Here is a 20,326-nt window from a genome sequence, read left to right as displayed (position 1 = left end):
CTTGGCCAGTCATTCCCCTCCGTCCCCGCGTCACTGTGGCTGTTCCTCCGCCCTGTGAACCCTGGGCCCCGAGCAGGGCAGCGGTAATAGCAAGCTGGCCAGGGAGCCGCGGTTCCTGCCCAACGCCCCAGGGCTGAGCCTGGCGCTGCTCCCCGGGGGAACGAGGCTCTGACCAACCCACGTGGGGCGGTGCTGGCCTGGTGCCTGCAGCTGGCGAAGGTCAGGGAAGCAGAGGGGGCGAGTGGCTCTGCCTGTGCAGCACCGATGAGCAGTGCTCAGCCCTGAGCTGACCGGGGGGGTTACCAGTGTGGGCCTTCCACGCAGCCTGTCTAACCCTGTTCCCTCTCTGAGCAGCCCTGAGCAAGGCCAGAGTCTGCGGGTGGAGCTGGAGAGGGCCCAGGCGCTCAGCGCACGGCTGGAAGAGGCTCTTGGCAGGAGCGAGGAGCGTTTGCACAGGCTGGAGACCCTGGGCGCCTTTGGAGGTGGGGAGCAGGAGAGTGTGCGAGTCCTACCCCGGCATGCCTTCTGAGCTGGCCTTCAGCCTGCCCCTGCCCATGGAAACGGCCTCTAACCCTCAGGCCTGGCTGCTCTGCTGGCCGGGAGACTTGTTACTAATGGTGCGTGTAGAGCGGCTGTGGAGCCCCGTGCCTGTCTCTGAGCCTGCCGTGTGGGGCACAAAGTGTCTGCACATTTGAGTCATTCCGCTCCCTGCTCTCCTCTCCCGCCGGCCCAATAAAGACTCCCTCCCCGCCCCTCCCTCGCAAAGCGCTGGTAAAGGTTCTGTGCCATCTCACGTGCATGGGTGTGGATTTTTTTGTCCCCAAATCCTCCCCGGCGGCAGCCCTGTGCCTCACACAATGGCCGCCTCTGCCACCGCATGCCAGAGGGGTCCCCCTTGTGGGCAGGGAGAGGGGGCGCTCTGTGCCCGGCTACCTGGCCAGCCAGGGCCTGGGTTAGGTAGTTTCTTAGGGTCCCACCCGAGGAATGACCCGTTTCGGGCTGCAGCTGCATCCGGCGCCTGCGGACCCTACCCTGAAATCTCCTTGTCTGCGGGGCCAGCGTGGGGTGCACTTGGCGGCAGGCTCCTCTGTGCAGCAAAAGGAGAGCCCAGCCTGTCGAGACAGGCAGAGCAGGGTGGGGTGACCAGTCCAGTCCGACCTGGCGGGGTGTGTTCGTGGCGGGTTGGCTCGGGCCCCGAGTGTTCCCCGCATGCGCATGTCCCGCCAGTCCTTGTAGGGTTGCCAGGTGTCCGGTTTGGAACCGCACCCTCCGCTATTGGAGGATTCTGTTCGGGGAAAAAATTAAGAAAATACCGGACCCAAAATGTCTGTCTTCTCACTAGGTGCGTTTTCTTAGTAGTGGGGTATCAGTGCCCAGGTGAGAGCTGCCTGGCTGGTCGACAGGCTCACGCTGCGTGAGTGCGCCAGGCAGTTCGCAGCTACGCGGGGGGGGGGAACCCCATGGCCGGACTCGCTCGCCAGGACCGTGGGCGGGACGGGCAGCACCCCAGGATCTGCTTGTGCCAGGGTCAGTCCCACTCCCCGCCAGCCAGTTCTCCCCCCTGCCCTCCTCCCGGCCAGTCCCCCGATCTCCCCCAGCCAGCCCCGCTTCCCGCTGATTGGTTCTCCCCTCTCCCCTCCTCCTCCCAATCTACCCCTCCCGGCCAGACCTGCTTCCTGCTGCCCCTGACCCCCCCTCCTCAGCCCTGCTTCCCACCAGCTGGTTCTCCCCCCCACGTCCTCCCGGCCAGCCCCTCTTCCCTCCTGGCTGGTGGGGCCCCCTCCCCATCTGAGATCAAGCGTGTCCAGTGTTTTTTTGGCGCCACCTGGTACCCCTAAGTCCTTGAGGGTAGCCCCTGGTTTCCAGGGCTGCTTTGCACGCGTGAGCCAGGCTGGGCAGCATAGGTGGGTGCACAGGGTTCCTTTCCAAAGGGATTTCCTAGTGCCAGTCATGCTGCCAGCCAGCCTAGCGGGACTTCCTGCAGCAGCGTCTCAGTGGCGCCTACGCTTCTCTGGAGCCAGGGCTTGCTTAGGCCCCGCTCTGGCTCTGGCCCATCCTCGCCAGAGGGCAGAGTGGGGTGGCAGAGCAGCCCGGGCAGCCGAGCTGCGGTTCACTTCAGTGTCCCTGTGCACTGCTTCCTTCCTGGCGAAGGGTGAAGGGTGAGCTGCTCTAACCGGCTGTGGGGACAGACCAAACCGTGCGGGGCCTTAACTCCCCTGCGTGCGGTTCTGGGCAGGGCTGGGCCGGCTCCGGGCACTGCAGGACCGCGGTCCTGGGCCTGGTGGCCATGGCGTGCCAGCCCTTCCATTGCTCCGCTGGGGGCTGCTTCCGCAGCCGCCTCCTTTTGCTCCAGGACGTGTCTCTTGCTGGTTAGTCCAGGTTTTCCCTTCCTCGCTCCTAGTCCTCTCTGCTGCTTGCACCCTGCGAACGTCAGCCTGCGTTCCCTCTTTCTGCTGCTAAGTCACCCCTCCCTGCTAACCTGCCCAGACCGCGCACAGCCCTGCATGGGATTGTGTTGCGCTGCAGCCTTGGGTTTGCTTTGTGGCTTTTGGCACCCTGGCCGCCCATGCACCAGGAGCTGGAGTTTGGCCGGTTTCCCCCGGCTGAGTTCCCTGGGGCCTTCCCAGGTGCTGGGGAAAGCATTTGCATGGCCCTCTTAGCGCAGGGTCGGGGCTCCCCTCTGCGGGGCGGTGAGCCCCGTGCCACAGCTGGGCAAGTGCCAGAGGGGGGTCGGGCAGGAAGCCTGTTGGAAGGGTGGGGACTGGACAAGGGTTTCCTTCCTGTCAGGCTAGTCCCCTGACCCAGCCGCTGAGCCTGGTGCTTCTGCCTGGCCTGTCTGTGCCCACAGGTAGCCCTGGGCCATTAGGCGGCCACGTGCCAGGACTGGCCACAGGTGCCGGGTGAGGGAGCATCACGTCCCTGCAGCCACCCGGCCAGTGAGAAGACGGCTTTGTGCGCCAGCCCTCGCTGCTGCTTCCTGCCCCTCCCCTTTCTGGCTGTGAGGTGCAGGGCGGCTTCCCGGCTCCCTGTCCTACAGGCGGGTCATGCGCCGCGGGGGCAGGCCTCCAGCTCCGTCTAGGGCAGGTGTTATCCCGGGAGCCCTGGCAGAGGCTGGTTCTTTGCTGGCGGAGCTGCGAGGACATGGCCGGTCCCCTGACTAGCTGGCCCCAGCCTGCGGAAGGCCGGCTCCTGGTTACAGGCGCTGGAGGCTGCTTGCATTGCCCGCTCTGTGGCTGCCCGGCCAAAGGGCAGTTGTGCTCCCCTCGAACGGCAGCGTTGGGCTAATGCTGCACCGGTGTAAGGGGGGGGACGCTGGCCCGCAGATGCAGAGCTCCCAAGGCCAGCCGGGACCTGCCTGGCAGAGTGTCTAACCCAGCCCCTGCCTGGGTGCCCGGCTGCGTTCCTCGCCTCCGCTCTCCCCTGCTTGCCTGCTAACCACGCACTGCGTTGTCGGGCCCCAGGCAGGAGAGCCAGCGCGCAGCACCCTGCAAGCCAGGGCCCTGGCAGGAGCCCTCACCTCCCTGCGCTGAGCCTGGCCCCCGCGCAGCACCGCGCAAGGCGCCCGACGGGCCCACCCCTCTGCAAAGGGCTGCTGCAGGAGCTGGGCCGTGTCCAGGGCTTGCAGGGGGCCGAGCCGCCCCAGACAAGCCAGAGCGGGCACTGCTAACAGCGGGGTGCCCTGCAGTCTCCCTCTGCACTTGTTTGCCCCGCGGGTAGTAAAGGGCCTGCTGGCTAGCGAGCGCTGCAGCCGGGGCACCCCAGCGAGGCCGGCCCCCCTGCATGCACGACTAGGGGGGCTGAATGTGTTGATATGGCAAACTGACTAACCCCGGGGGAAGCCGCTGTGGCCCCAGTCTCCAAACCAGGGCCAGGGACGTAGCTCTGCCCAGGCCAGCAGGTAAGTTCAGCGTCTGTCCGAGCAAAGCGTCAGGAGAGGGAAGATCTGTCGGCACGGGAGGGGAATGGGAAGCAGGAGCAGTAAGCACCAGGGCTGGGAAGACCTTCCCCCCACACCGGCTGGCCAGAGCGTTCTCCTTGCTCCCAGAAACCGCTGCCCAGGCCGGCTGGCAGAGCCACCCCCGAGCTGCAAGAGCTGGCGTGAGCCACGAGGCCGTGGCAAGGGGCCGCAGCTGGGGCTGGGAGGTGGTTTCCTGCGGGGTGCTACTGGGAGCAGCGTGAGGGCGGGCTCTGCAGGAGCAGGAACCAGCTGGAGCGTTGCAGTGGGCCTGGACGAGCAGGCCGGGCGCAGAGCGGCCGCGTGGCCCTTTGCAACAGAAGCGCCTGGTGAGCATCTTGGGCACGAGCCGGAGTCCAGCCCTGCGGGGAGTGAGCCCCAGAGGAGCAGGGCCTGGTCGTGCAGCCAGTGGGGACTGAACCCCAAAAGGCTGGAGGGCGCCAGTGAGCACAGGCCTGCTTCCTGGAGAGGAGAGGGTCCCTCGGGGCCGGCTCCACCCTGGGCCAGGCTTGGCCTGCTGGAGCCCCTGTGCCACTCCAGCGGGACAAAGCCGGTGGAACGTCCCCAGGAGCCCAGCAGGCAGGGCGGTGTCTGGGCCTTCGCTGTCCCCTCACCCCGCTTAGGGCAGCGGGAGGAGCAAGGGGGGCCGGGGACCTCAGGCAGGCGGCTGGGAGGCCGGGGACGTTGGAGCAGGCCAGCGCCAGGGGAACGGCTTAAGCTGCCCGACCTCCGTCTGGGCACCCATCCCACATCATGGTGCAGGCGGGGTGCTTGGCGCAGCAGGCGCGTCGCACGAGTTCACGTGGGAGGGGACAGGGAGGCCGAGGGCTCTCGAACGCCCTCTCCTGCTCTAGAGCCAGGCTCGCTGGGAAAGCTTTGGCCAAGCCAGAGTACAGGGCAAGTGCAGCCTCAGCAGGCCAGTGCTCGGCGCTGGCCCCTGGCCCTCCCAACTTCCCCAGACTAATCCCTAGCCCCTGCCTGCCCCAACCCGGCCTGGCCTGTGGGGACGGGCCCTCAGGAGCCCCATCGCGGCGAGGCAGGAGCCGGAGAGGGGCGAGCGATTGCTCTGAGCCCCTCTGGCCAGCGCCCTGTTGCCGAGGCGTCCGAAGCCTTTGCTTACACCGGGTGGGCGGGAACGTGCGCTGGGGCCGTGCCCACATCGGAGCCGGGGAGCGGCCGGGTGCCCTCGCAGTCGGGTTAGGGGCCGGCGGCGCCAGGAGGGAGCCTCGCTGCGGGGCGGCGCTGGGCTGGGGAAGCCAGGGCGCTGCGTGGGCACTGGCAGCCTGCGGGAGCACGGCGAGGCCGGAGGGTGGCACAAGGGCAGAAGGGAAGAGCCGCAGTCTCGGCTCATGGACGCTCGGGCCAGTGCTGGCGAAGCGGGGTGGCTCCAGGGAACGCCTGGCCAGCCTGCAGGACGGGGGAGCCCCTCGCAAGGGGCGCGGCGGTGCCGGGGAGGGTCCCCCGCGTGCGTGCTGCAACGTGCAAGCCCAGGAACGCTCTGGTCGCGCGCTGGTGCCCTCCCGGCCTGGGGGCGAAACTAACGGCAGCCCCAGCGCATGCTCCGCGGCCAGGCCGCTTCAGGCCACGTGTGGCTTGGCACAGGGAGCTGGGGCCCAGCACCGGCCTGGCCTTTCACCGAGTGCCGCTATCGCTGAAATGGGGTCCAGCCGTGGGGGGCCAGCTCAGTCCGTGGAGGTGGGAGGGGCTGGCGTGGGCGTGGCACGCCGTGGGCTGCGGGGGAGGGGGGGCTAGGGCACCATGGGGGAGGGACACAGTCCTCTCCAGTCACTGCCCTGCACCCCAAAGCTGGGACCCAGTGGCTGGCAGCGAGCCCTGGGGAGGGGGCGCCCCACCTCGGAACCTGAGCAGGTCGGGGCCTTGGGCGGCCGGGAGCTTGCCCCTGGCCAGAGGCTGCCTGGCTGGGGCTGGGCCGGCTCCGTGGTCTGCACCCGGCTCTGCCAGCCCGGAGGGAGGCGATGCCCCCCCGGCACGGTGCCCTGCGGGGGCTGGGGCTCGGCGCTGGGGGGCAGAGCGGCGCCGGAGGCCAAGAGAAGCCCTGGCCAGGCCGCGAGGGCGCCACGCCGCAGAGCGCTTGGGACTGACCGGCTAGGCGGGCGTCGTGGCCGGCAGCTGATCCCGTGGTCTGCGGGTTGGGGTCTGGGGGCGGTGTCCCCTCTTCATCCCTCACTGGCTCCCTGTCCGGCCAGCCCCGCCGTGCTGCTCTGTGCCCCTGGCTCCGCGGCCCCGCAACTTGGCTGCACTGGAGAGGGGGGCGCTGCCCGGCGTGGGACGCTGCTCTGTCCGGGAAGGGCCGGAATGCGCTGGGGTGGGGCCTGGCTCGCTGGCAGGTCAGAGGGCTCGGTGCGGGTGGCAGGGCTGGTGCAGGCTCGCTGGGCCCGGAGCCCTGGGGAAGGGCAGCCTGCGGCCCCGCCGGGAGGGCTGACCCACGGGGGGCATGTCCCATGGCAGGAGCAGCCGGCCTGGCTCTGTCTAGGCGCCAGCCGCTGGGGGGTCCAGCGGGTCCCCTGGGTGCCGCGGCGGGGCAGGGCACTCAGAGAGCCTCATAGCCTGGTGTCTCCGCTAGGTCGTGGGCGCGAGGACGCCGGCAGCACGGAGTGGGGGGCACTGCCCAGAGCCGGGAGCCAGCAGGTGAGTCCAGGAGCCACGCGGGCGGCGGGGGGCCGGGAGCTGCGCCTTGCGCTCTGAGAGCCGGGGCCGGTGGAGAGCGCCAGGCACAGCCAAAGGCCCCCGGTCGCTCCTTCGAAGGAGCATGCGGCTCCCACTGGCCTGGCCAGCCCTGCCGCCACCTGGGCAGAGATGGGGGCGACGCCCGGCCCGGCAGGGGCAGCTCCAGGACCCAGCAAAGAGACCACACCCGGAGCTGGGCCCACCCCACGCCCCGGGGCACGGGCCAGGGCTCAGCCATCACCAGGCGCCCGCCCTGGCCAGCAGGGGGCAGCCTCCTCTGCCTGTCTGTGGGCGTCCCACGCGGGGCGGACGGAGCCCTGAGCAAGGGGGCGACAGCCCGGCCTCAGCCACAGAGGAGAGCTGCCTTCCTCCCGCGACAGCCCCCTGTGCCCGCCGTGCCCCGCCTGTGTGTCCCTCTGCCGTCCGCCTGCCCCCGCCCCCGGCTGTTCCCCCCCCGCCCCCGGCTGTCCCTCGCCTGCCCCCGCCCCTGGCCGTCCCCCCGAATACCCCCGCCCCTGGCCGTCCCCCCGAATACCCCCGCCCCCGGCCGTCCCCCGCCTGCCCCCGCCCCCGGCTGTTCCCCCCCCGCCCCCGGCTGTCCCCCGCCTGCCCCCGCCCCCGGCCGCCCCCCCGCCTGCCCCCGCCCCTGGCCGTCCCCCCGAATACCCCCGCCCGTCCCCCCGAATACCCCCGCCCCCGGCCGTCCCCCGCCTGCCCCTGCCCCCGGCCGCCCCCGGCCTGCCCCCGCCCCCGGCCATCCCCCCGCCTACCCCTGCCCCCAGCCATCCCCCGCCTGCCCCTGCCCCTGGCCGCCCCCGGCCTGCCCCCGCCCCCGGCCATCCCCCCGCCTACCCCCGCCCCCGGCCGCCCCCCGGCCTGCCCCCGCCCCCGGCCTGCCCCCGCCCCCGGCCATCCCCCCGCCCCCGGCCGCCCCCCGCCTGCCCCCGCCCCTGGCCGTCCCCCCGCCTACCCCCGCCCCCAGCCGTCCCCCGCCTGCCCCCGCCTGTGTGTCCCAGGGGCAGCCTGAGGGGCGGGCCGGGGTGACTCACGGGCCGGGGGGCTGGCCAGCGGCTGTGTCACTGCTTCCTTCCTGCCCCGCAGGCGGAGGGCAGCCGGCAGCGCGCGCTGGAGCCCGAGGCAGCGCCGGGACAGCTGGGTCCCGCCCAGCAGCACGGCCAGGAGCAGCGGGGCCGGCTGGCGGGGGCGCAGGCCAAGCGTCTGGAGCAGTACCGGGCCCTGCTCTGTGAGTCGCCCACGGGGGGAAGGGGCCGGGAGGGGCAGAACGGAGCTGTCCCGGGCAGGGCTGGGGCTAAGGGAGACCCGGTAGGGCCCTGGCTCTGTGGGAATCCACCACAGCCAGCGGGGGCCCTGTAGTGCCCGACGGGGGGGGGGGTCCAGGCTGGGAGCCCGGGGCCGGGGCTGTGATGGACCGGGCCGTGTCTGGGCACAGCTGAGGGCGTCCGCTCAGGGCGAATTGCTCAAATCCGGGGCTCCTTACAGCCCCAGACTGGTGACCTCTCCACACAGGCCACAAACCAGTCCCACAGAGCGTCAGCTGCCTGCCTGAAGCCTCCCGAGCAAAACCCCTCTGACACCCCAGCAATATCCGTGCCCCAGATGGCCCCGGGCCTCATACACAGGTGGGGGGTCCTAGCACCCAATCCCACCTACCCCGAACAAGTCCTGTCCGGTTCCAGGAAACCAGCCACAGATCCCTGGTCAATTTACCCTCTGGACCTTACCCACAAATCACGCTGGGCCAATCCTTTAGCATCTAACAACTAAAGGTTTATTAACACAAGAAAGAAAAGCCTGAGAGTAAGGTTATTAAAGTACAGTACGTTACATGCACCGAATCTCCCAGTCCTCGATGCAGGCTCTAGCAGAGATGTTGCAGCTGCTGGTTTAAAAGTCCTTGTGTGACGGCGCGTTGGGGGTTCCCCGTCTCCTGCACCCCGAAATGGCACAAACAGACTGCACCAGCCAGTGGAATTGAGGGTGGTTTATTGCTCCTCCAGCACAGTGCAGCACAGATGTAGTCTGGTCACAGGAACTGGGCTAGGATGCCTCAGGCCCCCTTGAGATGGGGGAGACTGGGCCCCTAAACTCCAGCCCCTTCTCCTAGGCTCTCCTCCATGCCCTCCGACAGCCAGCAACCAACTCACTAACTTCCAGCCCTGCCCCCCAGCCAAGGCAGCATTCCACCTTCCTTTGTTCCTCTCCATGGGGGGTGTCTGGCCACTGGTTTGCATAGTGACTCATCCTGTTTTGCTGGGTCGTGGTACCCACGGCAGCCAGTGGGGGTTCCCCCAGAGCCAGCAGCATAGAAACCAGCCAGGTACCCCCACTACGTCACAGTTCTCCCCCCTCCGAGAGCGAACTGAGCAGGGTCACTCCGCTCGTGACCTAGGGAAGTTCGGGTCCTCTGCGTGGGAACCCGCCCTGAGGACATGGGTGCTCCCCTTGACTCGGGCCGGCCGTGGCGAGGCCCCACATGAATTGGCTTCCCTCTGTCCACTCGCCGCCCCGCTCCAGGGCGACTGGCACAGGCCTGTCCTCGGGGGTCACACCCACCCTTCCACTGGCCTTGATCTCTGGCCAGGGTCTCTCGGGCCGGGGCCATGAGCCCAGCGAGCCTTCTCTGGACAGCCAGGGCGGCTTCCACCCCCGATGCTCCATCCAGGGAGGTCTTCCCCTCCCATAACTCTCTCAGCAAGCCCAGAGGGTCCTCTATCTGGGGTAGAGACCCCCAAGCCGCTTTCCTCCTGTCTTGGGCCTTCCCGCCCCTCTGGCAGGAGTCACAGGACCGGCAGTACCGCTGCACGGCTGTAAAGATTCCCGGCCAATAGAAGTGCTGGAGCAGCCTCAGCCGGGTGCTCCGGATCCCCCGGTGGCCCCCAACGGGGGAATTGTGGGCCAAATACAGCAGCTTGAGGCGATACTTTCGGGGGACGACCAGCTGCCGCTCTACCCTCCATGCCCTCGCCTTCCTGGGGGGGAGCCACTCACGGAACAGGAGCCCACGCTCCCGCAGGAATCTCTCCTGGCCACCTCTCCCCCGGGGCTGAGCTGCATGGAGGCCAGCCTGGTCCCTCAGCCTCTGCAAGGAGGGGTCTGCCTGCACCTCAGCCTGGAATTCAGCTGCTGAGGCAGGGATCGGGACCTGTCCCCCACCCTTGCCTAGGTCCGGAGTCCCAGCCTGGCTGGACCCCGTGTCCACTGGGATGGGACCCTGAGGCTGCTGCCAGGAGTCCTTCCCTGGACCCACGTTGTCAGCCCCCCGCTGGCTCTGGGTGGTGACTAGAGCCCGCTGGGATTCATGGGGCCACTCCTCTAGGTCATTCCCCATCAGCACCTCGGTGGGCAAGTGCGGGTGCACCCCCACTTCCTTGAGGCCTTCCTTCGCCCCCCATTTCAGATGCACCCGGGCTACAGGCACCTTAAACGGGGACCCGTCTATGCCCTTCAGGGTCAGCTGCGCGTGGGGTAGTATCCGCTCCGGGGCCACTATGTCGGATCGGGCCAGAGTCACCTCCGCTCCTGTGTCCCAGAAGCCCGTCACCTTCCTACCATCCACCTCCAGGGGTATGAGGCACTCGCTCCGCAGGGGCCGTCCTGCCCCCACCCGGTACACGGAGAAATCCGCCTCCTGAGAATCAGACCTCCCAGGGGAGGTGCACTGAGCATCCTTCCCCTCTCTCTGAGCTGAGGTTTGCCTGCCAGCCCCTGCCTCTGGGGCAGCCTGCCCTTCCTCCCGCCCCAGCCAGTTAACCCTGGAAAGTCCCCGGTCCTGGGACCTGGTGCACTGAGCCCTCTTGTGGCCTTTTTGCCCACAGCGCTGGCAAGTTCGGCTTTGGGCTGTCTCTGTCCAGGGCCTGGCTGGTTCTCTGGGGCGCAGACGACCTGTTCCTTGGTCTCGCCCTGTAGTTGACTCCCTCCGTCGCTCAGCCGAGATCCGGTCTCTGCGCGGTTCCCTTTCTCTCCGGGACTCCCGTTCACACCCGGACCGGCTCTCTGTGAACTCATCCGCCAGTCTCCCGGCCTCCTGGGGGTTCTCTGGTCTCCGGTCCTTGAGCCACAGCCTCAGTTTGGGTGGGCACACTTCATAGAACTGCTCCATCATGACCAGCTTGAGCAGCTCCTCTGCGGTCTGGGCTCCGACTCCAGACACCCACTTGCGGCAGTATTGCGCCAGGCGGGAGGCCAGATCCACATAGGTCTCCCGTGGCCCTTTCTGTACCCCCCGGAACTTCTTCCTGTACATCTCGGGGGTCAGCCCGAACTTGTGCAGCAGGGCCTCCTTGACTCGGTTGTAATCCCCTGGCTGTAGGTCCTCCAGCTGGCTGAGCACTCCGGCCGCCTCCTGGTTCAGTGCGGGGATGAGCTCCTGCAGCCAGTCAGCTGGGGGGACCCGTTGCAGTCCACAGGCCCTCTCAAAGGAGCTGAGGAACCCGTCTATGTCACCCATGTCCTTCAATTGGGCCACCACGAGCCTCTCCAAGCGTCTGGCAGTCCTGGGACCCTGGGGCCCATCCGCACTTGGCGCAGCCGGGGCCCCGCCGGTTCTCCGCTCTGCCATGGCCAGCTCATGCTGCCGCTGCCTCTCTCGATCTTGGCGCTCCCTCTCTCGGTCCTGGCGGTCCTTCTCTCGGTCCTCTACTTCCAATTCCTTCATCCGCAGCTGGATCTCCAGCCGCCGCAGCTCCGCTGGGCTGGCCCCTGCCCTAGATGGGCTATTACTTGCAGGCCTCCCGGGAGATGCTGTCTCATCTCTCCGGTGGGTTCCAGCGCTCCTCCCCCGCTCTGAGCCTGACACACTCTCAGGGGGGGTCTGGCTGCTTCCCCTGGGGGCAAGATCCTGGCCCTGTGGCTGGTCATTATCTTCCAGCTGGGTAATCAGCTGGGCCTTGGTTGCTTTCTGCACAGGCAAGCCCCTCTCTCTGCACAGCCCCACCAGCTCTGCCTTCAAGAGTCGGGCGTAGGCCATCTGCCCGCTGGGCCCCTCGGTGCAGACTCACCAGTCTAGTGCTGCAGCGCCCCACGATTCCCAGGAACCGCTTCGCTCTGTCTCCAGCACGCCTGGCTCCAGGGCTCTTGCTTCTACTGCGCCTTGTCGCTTGCCGCTGGAAGCTCCATCCACGGGGTGCAGTGCATCCCACTCCTGACACCAGTGTGACGGCGCGTTGGGGGTTCCCCGTCTCCTGCACCCCGAAATGGCACAAACAGACTGCACCAGCCAGTGGAATTGAGGGTGGTTTATTGCTCCTCCAGCACAGCGCAGCACAGATGTAGTCTGGTCACAGGAACTGGGCTAGGATGCCTCAGGCCCCCTTGAGATGGGGGAGACTGGGCCCCTAAACTCCAGCCCCTTCTCCTAGGCTCCCCTCCATGCCCTCCGACAGCCAGCAACCAACTCACTAACTTCCAGCCCTGCCCCCCAGCCAAGGCAGCATTCCACCTTCCTTTGTTCCTCTCCATGGGGGGTGTCTGGCCACTGGTTTGCATAGTGACTCATCCTGTTTTGCTGGGTCGTGGTACCCACGGCAGCCAGTGGGGGTTCCCCCAGAGCCAGCAGCATAGAAACCAGCCAGGTACCCCCACTACGTCACACCTTGTTGCGCATCCTAGGATCAGGATGGGTCCACAGGTCTTCCGGGCTCTTCAATCCCTGCAGTGCTGCCTCTGGGATGAAGTGCTGAGCTGAGAACCAAATGGCATCAACCGCATGGCCTCTTTATACCCTTCCTGGCCTCTTCTGGTCTCAGCCGGTCACCTGGTCCTCAGCCTCTCTCTGCTGGCAGCTCTTAGGTCTCCGCCCTCCTGCTTTAGGTGTGTCCTTGGGCCATCAAGGGCCATTGTTCCACAGGGCCTGGCTACTCAGCCTGTCCATAGCAATGCTCAACCACATTCACAGAAATATTCAGCTTCCACACAGATTAGAGATTCCTACCCACACACACAGACATTATACACTCACATAAACAGTGTACACAGGATCAGCAAACAACAAGCTCCCATTCAATACCCCACATGGCCCCCTTCTATATCATTGGTGGGGCCAGCACCCCCACCTAGGGGTGCAGCAGCGATCTGGCTGCTTCCCTCCAATTCGGTAATGTGACAGGGGCCCTGCGGTGCCCGATGGGGGGGGGTCAGGCTGGGAGCCCGGGGCCGTGGCCCTGCGGTGCCTGACGGGGGGGGGGTCAGGCTGGGAGCCCGGGGCCGGGGCCCTGCGGTGCCCGAAGGGGGGGGGTCAGGCTGGGAGCCCGGGGCCGTGGCCCTGCGGTGCCCGATGGGGGGGGGGGGTCAGGCTGGGAGCCCGGGGCCGTGGCCCTGCGGTGCCCGAAGGGGGGGGGGGGTCAGGCTGGGAGCCCGGGGCCGTGGCCCTGCGGTGCCCGAAGGGGGGGGTCAGGCTGGGAGCCCGGGGCCAGGGCCCTGCGGTGCCTTACGGGGGGGGGGGGGCAGGCTGGGAGCCCGGGGCCGTGGCCCTGCGGTGCCCGAAGGGGGGGGGGGTCAGGCTGGGAGCCCGGGGCCGTGGCCCTGCGGTGCCCGAAGGGGGGGGGTCAGGCTGGGAGCCCGGGGCCAGGGCCCTGCGGTGCCTTACGGGGGGGGGGGGCAGGCTGGGAGCCCGGGGCCGGGGCCCTGCGGTGCCTTACGGGGGGGGGGGGCAGGCTGGGAGCCCGGGGCCGGGGCCCTGCGGTGCCTGACCGGGGGGGGTTCAGGCTGGGAGCCCGGGGCCGTGGCCCTGCGGTGCCCGAAGGGGGGGGGTCAGGCTGGAGGCCCCTGCTGCCCGTGGGAGGCGGGCTGTTCCCTCGGGGGTCAGGCCTGCGTGCTGGAGGCCAGGGCTCCAGGCTGGCTCTGTGCCCCCAGGCGAGCCCATGGTGCAGCAGAGCGGCAGGCCGGCGCCGGGGGCTCTGCAGGACTTGGGCTACGAGACGTGCGGGAGGAGTGAAAATGAAGCCGACCGGGAGGAGACCCCCAGCCCCGGTAAGGAGCCAGCGGGGTGGGGCCGGGCGGGGTCAGCTGGTGCTGGGCCAGGCCCAGGCCCCTCCCCACGCCGGAGCCAGGCGGCTCCCTGCGGCTCTGCCGGGACTCTGCCCAGGCTCCCCGGTGCCAGGCCGCCCTGCCAGTGGCTGGCGAGCGCCTCCCCTGGGCCCCCCCGTGGGGCTCAGCCCCCCGCGGCAGAGCAGGCGCCGGACCCAGGCTCCCTTCTCTCCCCAGAGTGCGAGGAGCCCGACATGTTCGGCAAGGCCGGCCTGATGGAGGAGCTGGGGCTGCGGGGGGACCCGGGCTGGGGCCGGCCAGGCGAGGTCACCGCTCTGCAGCAGCACGTGCGGGAGCTCCAGGCGCAGCTGCAGAACTCGAACCAGGCGCTCCAGCGGCTCCAGCGCCGCACCCCCTCCTGCTCCAGCACCAGCGACTACGCCTCGGGCGCCGAGCGGCTGCACAAGCCGGCGCCCGGCGCCACCGACGAGGACGAGGGCTGGCAGTCCGACGGCCGCGGGGCCTCCTGCCCCCCCGCGCTCCAGGCCAGCCGCGACCTCCAGCGCCTCGTGCGCCGCGTCGCCCTGCTGGAGGCCCAGCTGCCGGGGCTGCCCCAGGGGCTGCGGGCGGCTGGCTGGCCGGGGTAGGGAACGGCTGCAGGGAGCTGGCCGGAGCCTCCTTGGCCACACGCCCAGGGTGGGGGCCACTTAATGCTGGAGGCACAGCTAGAGCCAGGGGCAGTGCCAGCCTCTCCGGCCATTGGCTCCGGTCTCCACAGCCTGGGCCCCTGTGCCACGCACGCCCCTGTGCAAGGCACGCCCCATGCCATGCACACCCCCCGTGTAATGCATGCCCCATGCCACGTGAACCTGTTCCATGCATGCCCTCGTGCAGTGCGCACTCCCATGCCACTCACCCTGTGCAAGACACGCCCCCGCCACGTGCACCCCTTTGCCATGTTCACTCCCGTGCAAGGCACGCACCCTGTCACGCCCACCCCTGTGCCACACCCCCCGTGGAATGCATGCCCCATGCCACGTGCACCGCACGCCCCATGCCACACGCACCCTTTTGCCATGCATGCCCCCGTGCAAGGTGCGCCACACACGCCCCTGTGCCACCCCCCCGTGCAATGCATGCCCCATGTCACGCACGCCCCCATGCCTGGAGCGAGCGCCCCCTGGCAGCTGGGGAGGGGTCGCTGGGGCCTGGCCCTTGGCCAGCGGAAGGCCGGGGCTCTGGGTGTGCTCTGGCGGTGAGGCTGCCCCCGCCTGGCAGCTCCTTTGCCTCTGGGGAGGGATGCTCTGGGAGCAGCTGGGCTGGCTGACCCCCCCCCCGTCTCCGGCCCGGCAGGAAATACGACTCGCTGATCCAGGCCCAGGCGCGGGAGCTCTCTCACCTGCGCCAGCAGATGCGGACGGGGCGCGGCGCCTGCCACCTGCTCGCCCAGCACCTCCGGGACAGCGTCAGATCCTTCGAGGAGCTTCTCCGGGGCCCGGACCTCGACTTCCACGTGGGCCAGAGCTTCCGGGAGCGCCTGGCCCGGGGCAGCCAGCTGGCCGAGCAGCTGCGCGGGATGCTGAGCAGCCGTGCGTGGCCGCGCCGGGGGCAGGCTTGAGATGTGGGGGGAAGCCCGGGGGTGGCCCTGATCCCCTGGTGACAGGCCTGTGGTCTCCGAGGGGGCCGCGGTCTCTCGGCGTCGGGCGGGGGGGGGCCGCGGTCTCTCGGCGTCGGGCGGGGGGGGCCCGCGGTCTCTCGGCGACGGGCGGGGGGGCCCGTGGTCTCTTGGCGTCGGACGGGGGGGCCGCGGTCTCTCGGCGTCGGACGGGGGGGGCCGCGGTCTCTCGGCGACGGGCGGGGGGCCCGCGGTCTCTCGGCGACGGGCGGGGGGGCCGCGGTCTCTCGGCGTCGGGCGGGGGGCCCGCGGTCTCCCGGCGTCGGGCGGGGGGGGCCGCGGTCTCTCGGCGACGGGCGGGGGGGCCCGCGGTCTCTCGGTGTCGGGCGGGGGGGCCGCGGTCTCTCGGCGACGGGCGGGGGGGCCCGCGGTCTCTCGGCGTCGGACGGGGGGGGCCGCGGTCTCTCGGCGACGGGCGGGGGGGCCCGCGGTCTCTCGGCGTCGGGCGGGGGGGGGCCGCGGTCTCTCGGCGTCGGGCGGGGGGGGCCGCGGTCTCTCGGCGACGGGCGGGGGGCCCGCGGTCTCTCGGCGACGGGCGGGGGGGGCCCGCGGTCTCTCGGCGACGGGCGGGGGGCCCGCGGTCTCTCGGCGACGGGCGGGGGGCCCGCGGTCTCTCGGCGACGGGCGGGGGGGCCCGCGGTCTCTCGGCGACGGGCGGGGGGGCCCGCGGTCTCTCGGCGACGGGCGGGGGGGCCCGCGGTCTCTCGGCGACGGGCGGGGGGCCCGCGGTCTCTCGGTGTCGGGCGGGGGGGCCGCGGTCTCTCGGCGACGGGCGGGGGGGCCCGCGGTCTCTCGGCGTCGGACGGGGGGGGGCCGCGGTCTCTCGGCGACGGGCGGGGGGGCCCGCGGTCTCTCGGCGTCGGGCGGGGGGGGGCCGCGGTCTCTCGGCGTCGGGCGGGGGGGCCGCGGTCTCTCGGCGACGGGCGGGGGGCCCGCGGTCTCTCGGCGACGGGCGGGGGGGCCCGCGGTCTCTCGGCGACGGGCGGGGGGCCCGCGGTCTCTCGGCGACGGGCGGGGGGGCCCGCGGTCTCTCGGCGACGGGCGGGGGGCCCGCGGTCTCTCGGCGACGGGCGGGGGGGCCCGCGGTCTCTCGGCGACGGGCGGGGGGCCCGCGGTCTCTCGGCGACGGGCGGGGGGGCCCGCGGTCTCTCGGCGACGGGCGGGGGGGCCCGCGGTCTGTCGGCGACGGGCGGGGGGGCCGCGGTCTCTCGGCGACGGGCGGGGGGGCCGCGGTCTCTCGGCGACGGGCGGGGGGCCCGCGGTCTCTCGGCGACGGGCGGGGGGGCCGCGGTCTCTCGGCGACGGGCGGGGGGGCCGCGGTCTCTCGGCGTCGGGCGGGGGGCCCGCGGTCTCTCGGCGTCGGGCGGGGGGGCCACAGTGTGTCAGCGACAGGCAGGGGGCCGCAGTGTTTCGGTGTGGCAGAGGGAGGACTGCGCGCTAGCCCTGGGGCAAAGGGAGCTGGTTCCGTGCCACCGTGCGCCCTGCCTGACCCCCCTCTCTGCTTGCAGGGGAGCGCCCCGACGTGGAGGAGGAAAGTGGACACGAATCGGTGGCTCTCAGGTACCTGCAGGGTGATTCCGGGGCACCTCGGGACGTCTGCCCTGGCTCCTTGCTGAACGGCTGCGGCAGGGGACCCGCGGCTGCCTCTCCGGCACTAGCCATCGGCACGTAGGCGGGTCCCTTTGGCCAGGCCCCAGCCATGCCCGGGGGTCTGGGACGGGCACTGATGCCATTGGCCTGGCGGGGGGAGGGCGCAGGTGGGTGGCTGGTCTGGTCGTGACACTGCGTGGGAAGCTGACTGAGCTGAGGGCCAGGCCTCCAGGCTCTGCAAGGAGGGGGGACCATGCGAGGGCGCCCCACCTACGGGATACATGCGCTGTGCGTGCAGGGGATCACAGGCTCCGTGCCCCGTGTGAGAGCGCCCCATCTATGGGACACGTGCGCTGTGTGTGCAAGGGATCACTAGGCTCTGTGCCCCCGTGCGAGGGCGCCCCTCCCACGGGACATGTGCGCTGTGCGTGCAAGGGATCACCAGGCTCTGTGCCCCCGTGCGAGGGCGCCCCTCCCACAGGACACGTGCGCTGTGTGTGCAAGGGATCACCAGGCTCTGTGCCCCGTGCGAGGGCGCCCCTCCCATGGGAGACGTGTGCTGTGTGTGCAAGGGATCACCAGGCTCTGTGCCCCGTGCGAGGGCGCCCCTCCCACGGGAGACGTGCGCTGTGCGTGCAGCAGAGGGGCTGACCCGGGCTCTCTCCCAGGCTGAGCAGGGAGCTGGCGGAGAAGGATCGGCTGATCGAGACTCTCCGGGCCAAGCTCCAGGAGCACTGCCAGACCCCCTGCAGCAGCCGCACGCTCTCCGAGTCCCCGCGCTCGGCCAGCAGCGCCTCCTTCCTGTCCGACGGCTCGGGGGCCTGCTCCGACGGGGACCTGGCCAGCGAGTCCAGCCAGCCCCAGGGGCCACCCGGCCGCCTCGCAGGTACCACCGGGCGCTTCCCTCCCCAGTGGGCGCCGGGCAGGGCGGGGTGGCCCCGGGGTCCCAGACGGGTCACTGGGCTCGGGGCCGCCCAGGCAGCTGCTGTCACGGAGTCCCAGCCCCCGGCAGGCGGGGCCGACCGGGGACCCTGGAGCTCTACGGACGGTTTCCTCTAGGCCCTGGGGCCAGGGCAGCAGGAGCCACCCTGGGGTGGGGCCGGGTCTGCGGCAGGCTCTGGCCGTGCGCGGGCGTCTCCTGGGGGCTGGAGGATCCCCGCCCGCCCGTTTGGGTTGGGGTCAGCAAGAGGCTGCGGGCGCGAGAGGCCGAGGCGCTGGCCGGCTCTGGGTGCCCCTCTGGGCAGGGAGCCAGGGCCGTCGTGTCCTGCGCCCGCGGTGACTGAGCCTGGCTCTCCCCGGCTCCAGATGTGGCCACCCGCCCTGCGGCTCTGGCACCCGGCCCCTCGCCTGCCACGGGCCCCCACCAGGCTCCGGCAGAGTCCAGCAGAGGCAACCTCCCAGCCAGCGGCCAGATGCACACAGGTACCCCGCCCCCCCGGCCGACAGCCAGATGCACACAGGTACCCCCCCCCAATGGCCAGATTCACACAGGTACCCCCCCTGGCCGACAGCCAGATTCACACAGGTACCCCCCCGGCCGACAGCCAGATGCACACAGGTACCCCCCCCAATGGCCAGATTCACACAGGTACCCCCCCGGCCGACAGCCAGATGCACACAGGTACCCCCCCGGCCGACAGCCAGATGCACACAGGTACCCCCCTCCCCCGGCCGACAGCCAGATTCACACAGGTACCCCCCCCATGGCCAGATTCACACAGGTACCCCCACCTGGCCGACAGCCAGATTCACACAGGTACCCCCCCAATGGCCAGATTCACACAGGTACCCCCCCCCCGGCCGACAGCCAGATTCACACAGGTACCCCCCCGGCCGACAGCCAGATTCACACAGGTACCCCCCCCCGGCCGACAGCCAGATGCGCACAGGTACCCCCCCCCGGCCGACAGCCAGATTCACACAGGTACCCCCCCCCCGGCCGACAGCCAGATGCACACAGGTACCCCCCCCAGGCGACGGCCAGATGCACACAGGTACCCCCCCAGGTGATGGCCAGATACACACAGGTACCCCCCCCAGGAGACGGCCAGATGCACACAGGTACCCCCCCAGGTGATGGCCAGATACACACAGGTACCCCCCCAGGAGACGGCCAGATGCGCACAGGTACCCCCCCAGGTGATGGCCAGATACACACAGGTACCCCCCCAGGAGACGGCCAGATTCACACAGGTACCCCCCCCCCGGCCGACAGCCAGATGCGCACAGGTACCCCCCCCCTCCGCCGGCCAGCCATCATACACACATGCTGGGCCAAGGCTGGGTGGGGAGTTCTTGCCCAGGTGGGGATCTGGGAGGGCCACGGGCGCCTGGCGTGACCTGCTCGGTGCCGGCTGGCTGCAAGAAGCATGGTTGGTCTCGCCTCAGTTGTGGGGGAGCTGGGGGTGCAGTGCAGCTGTGGGGGGCGTGGCGTCGGCTCAGCTGGGGGTGCAGTGCAGCTGTGGGGGGCGTGGCGTCGGCTCAGCTGTGGGGGAGCTGGGGGTGCAGTGCAGCTGTGGGGGGCGTGGCGTCGGCTCAGCTGTGGGGGTGGCAGCTGTGGTCCCAGTGTGGCAGGTGGGTCGGGAACGGCCCTGGGGAGCCTGGTGCGGCCGTGGGGTGGTGGGTTTGGCCGTGGGAGCCTGGGGGCCCAGTGTAGCTCGCCCAGGCAGCAGGATGCCCGGGGCCCGGGGCCGGCTAACCTCCCTCCTCCTCCAGGGCTGCACTCGGACTCCTTGTCCCAGGCGCTGAGCGTCCCCCTGGCGCCGGCCCCCGGACAGGCCTTCCTGCCCCCCCGCGCCCCTGGGCTGCTGCGGGGGGCCCGGCTTCTCCCTGGCCCAGGCGCAGCAGGAGCTGCACTTGCTGCAGAAGCAGCTGGGAGAAAGTGAGTGCCTGGCTCGGCCCCCCCCCCCCCGCCCAGCACGGCCCCCCCCTGCCCAGCACGGCCCCCCCCCGCCCAGCTCGGCCCCCCCCCCAGCACGGCCCCCCCCCTGCCCAGCACGGCCCCCCCCCGCCCGACACAGCCCTGCATGGCTTCCGCAGCCCCCGCCCGGAGACAGGCCCCGGCAGCGGGGAGACGGGAGAACACGGAGACCTGCCCAGCTGCTGGGCCTGGCCAGGGGGAGCCGGCGGGGGACTGGAGGGGGTCCCTCCTGTGCAGTGTGGCCATTGGAGGGAGCCCCCGACAGAGCCAGAGTGCAGAGGTGGGGGACGGGCGCTGAGCGAGGGACCCCAGGCCCAGAGTGCGGGGGCACCATGGAGCAGGGAGGCTGGTCTCGCACGATTGCTGGGCTAGGCGAGAGCGAGAGGTGAGAGAGCCTCAGGGAGGTGCCAGAGCCAAAGGACGCTCGTGCGTGTGTGTGTGTCTGTGCCCTGGGGTGCTCGTGCGTCTGTGTGTGTGTGCATGTGTGTGTGCCTGTGCCCTGGGGTGCTCGTGT

At 70.5% G+C, this 20,326-nt stretch overlaps 1 protein-coding gene across 1 annotated transcript in view; it reads left to right on the top strand.

Annotated features, from left to right (window-relative positions):
* The window catches only part of PDE4DIP (phosphodiesterase 4D interacting protein), a 74,822-nt gene that overhangs the window by 27,898 nt on the left and 26,598 nt on the right, over positions 1–20,326 (top strand). Inside the window, 11 exon segments of the mRNA XM_075916326.1 lie at positions 355–482; positions 6,540–6,604; positions 7,745–7,886; positions 13,514–13,630; positions 13,865–14,270; positions 14,981–15,216; positions 16,811–16,862; positions 17,561–17,778; positions 18,198–18,314; positions 19,608–19,668; positions 19,670–19,773. Of these exon segments, the coding sequence (XP_075772441.1) occupies positions 355–482; positions 6,540–6,604; positions 7,745–7,886; positions 13,514–13,630; positions 13,865–14,270; positions 14,981–15,216; positions 16,811–16,862; positions 17,561–17,778; positions 18,198–18,314; positions 19,608–19,668; positions 19,670–19,773 (1,646 nt within the window).

The sequence above is a fragment of the Pelodiscus sinensis genome, unplaced genomic scaffold, assembly GCF_049634645.1.
Source record: "Pelodiscus sinensis isolate JC-2024 unplaced genomic scaffold, ASM4963464v1 ctg121, whole genome shotgun sequence".
NCBI classification, from domain to species: Eukaryota; Metazoa; Chordata; order Testudines; family Trionychidae; genus Pelodiscus; species Pelodiscus sinensis.
The sequence above is the reverse complement of the archived record's forward strand: the minus strand, read 5'-3'. Positions and strand labels throughout refer to the sequence as shown.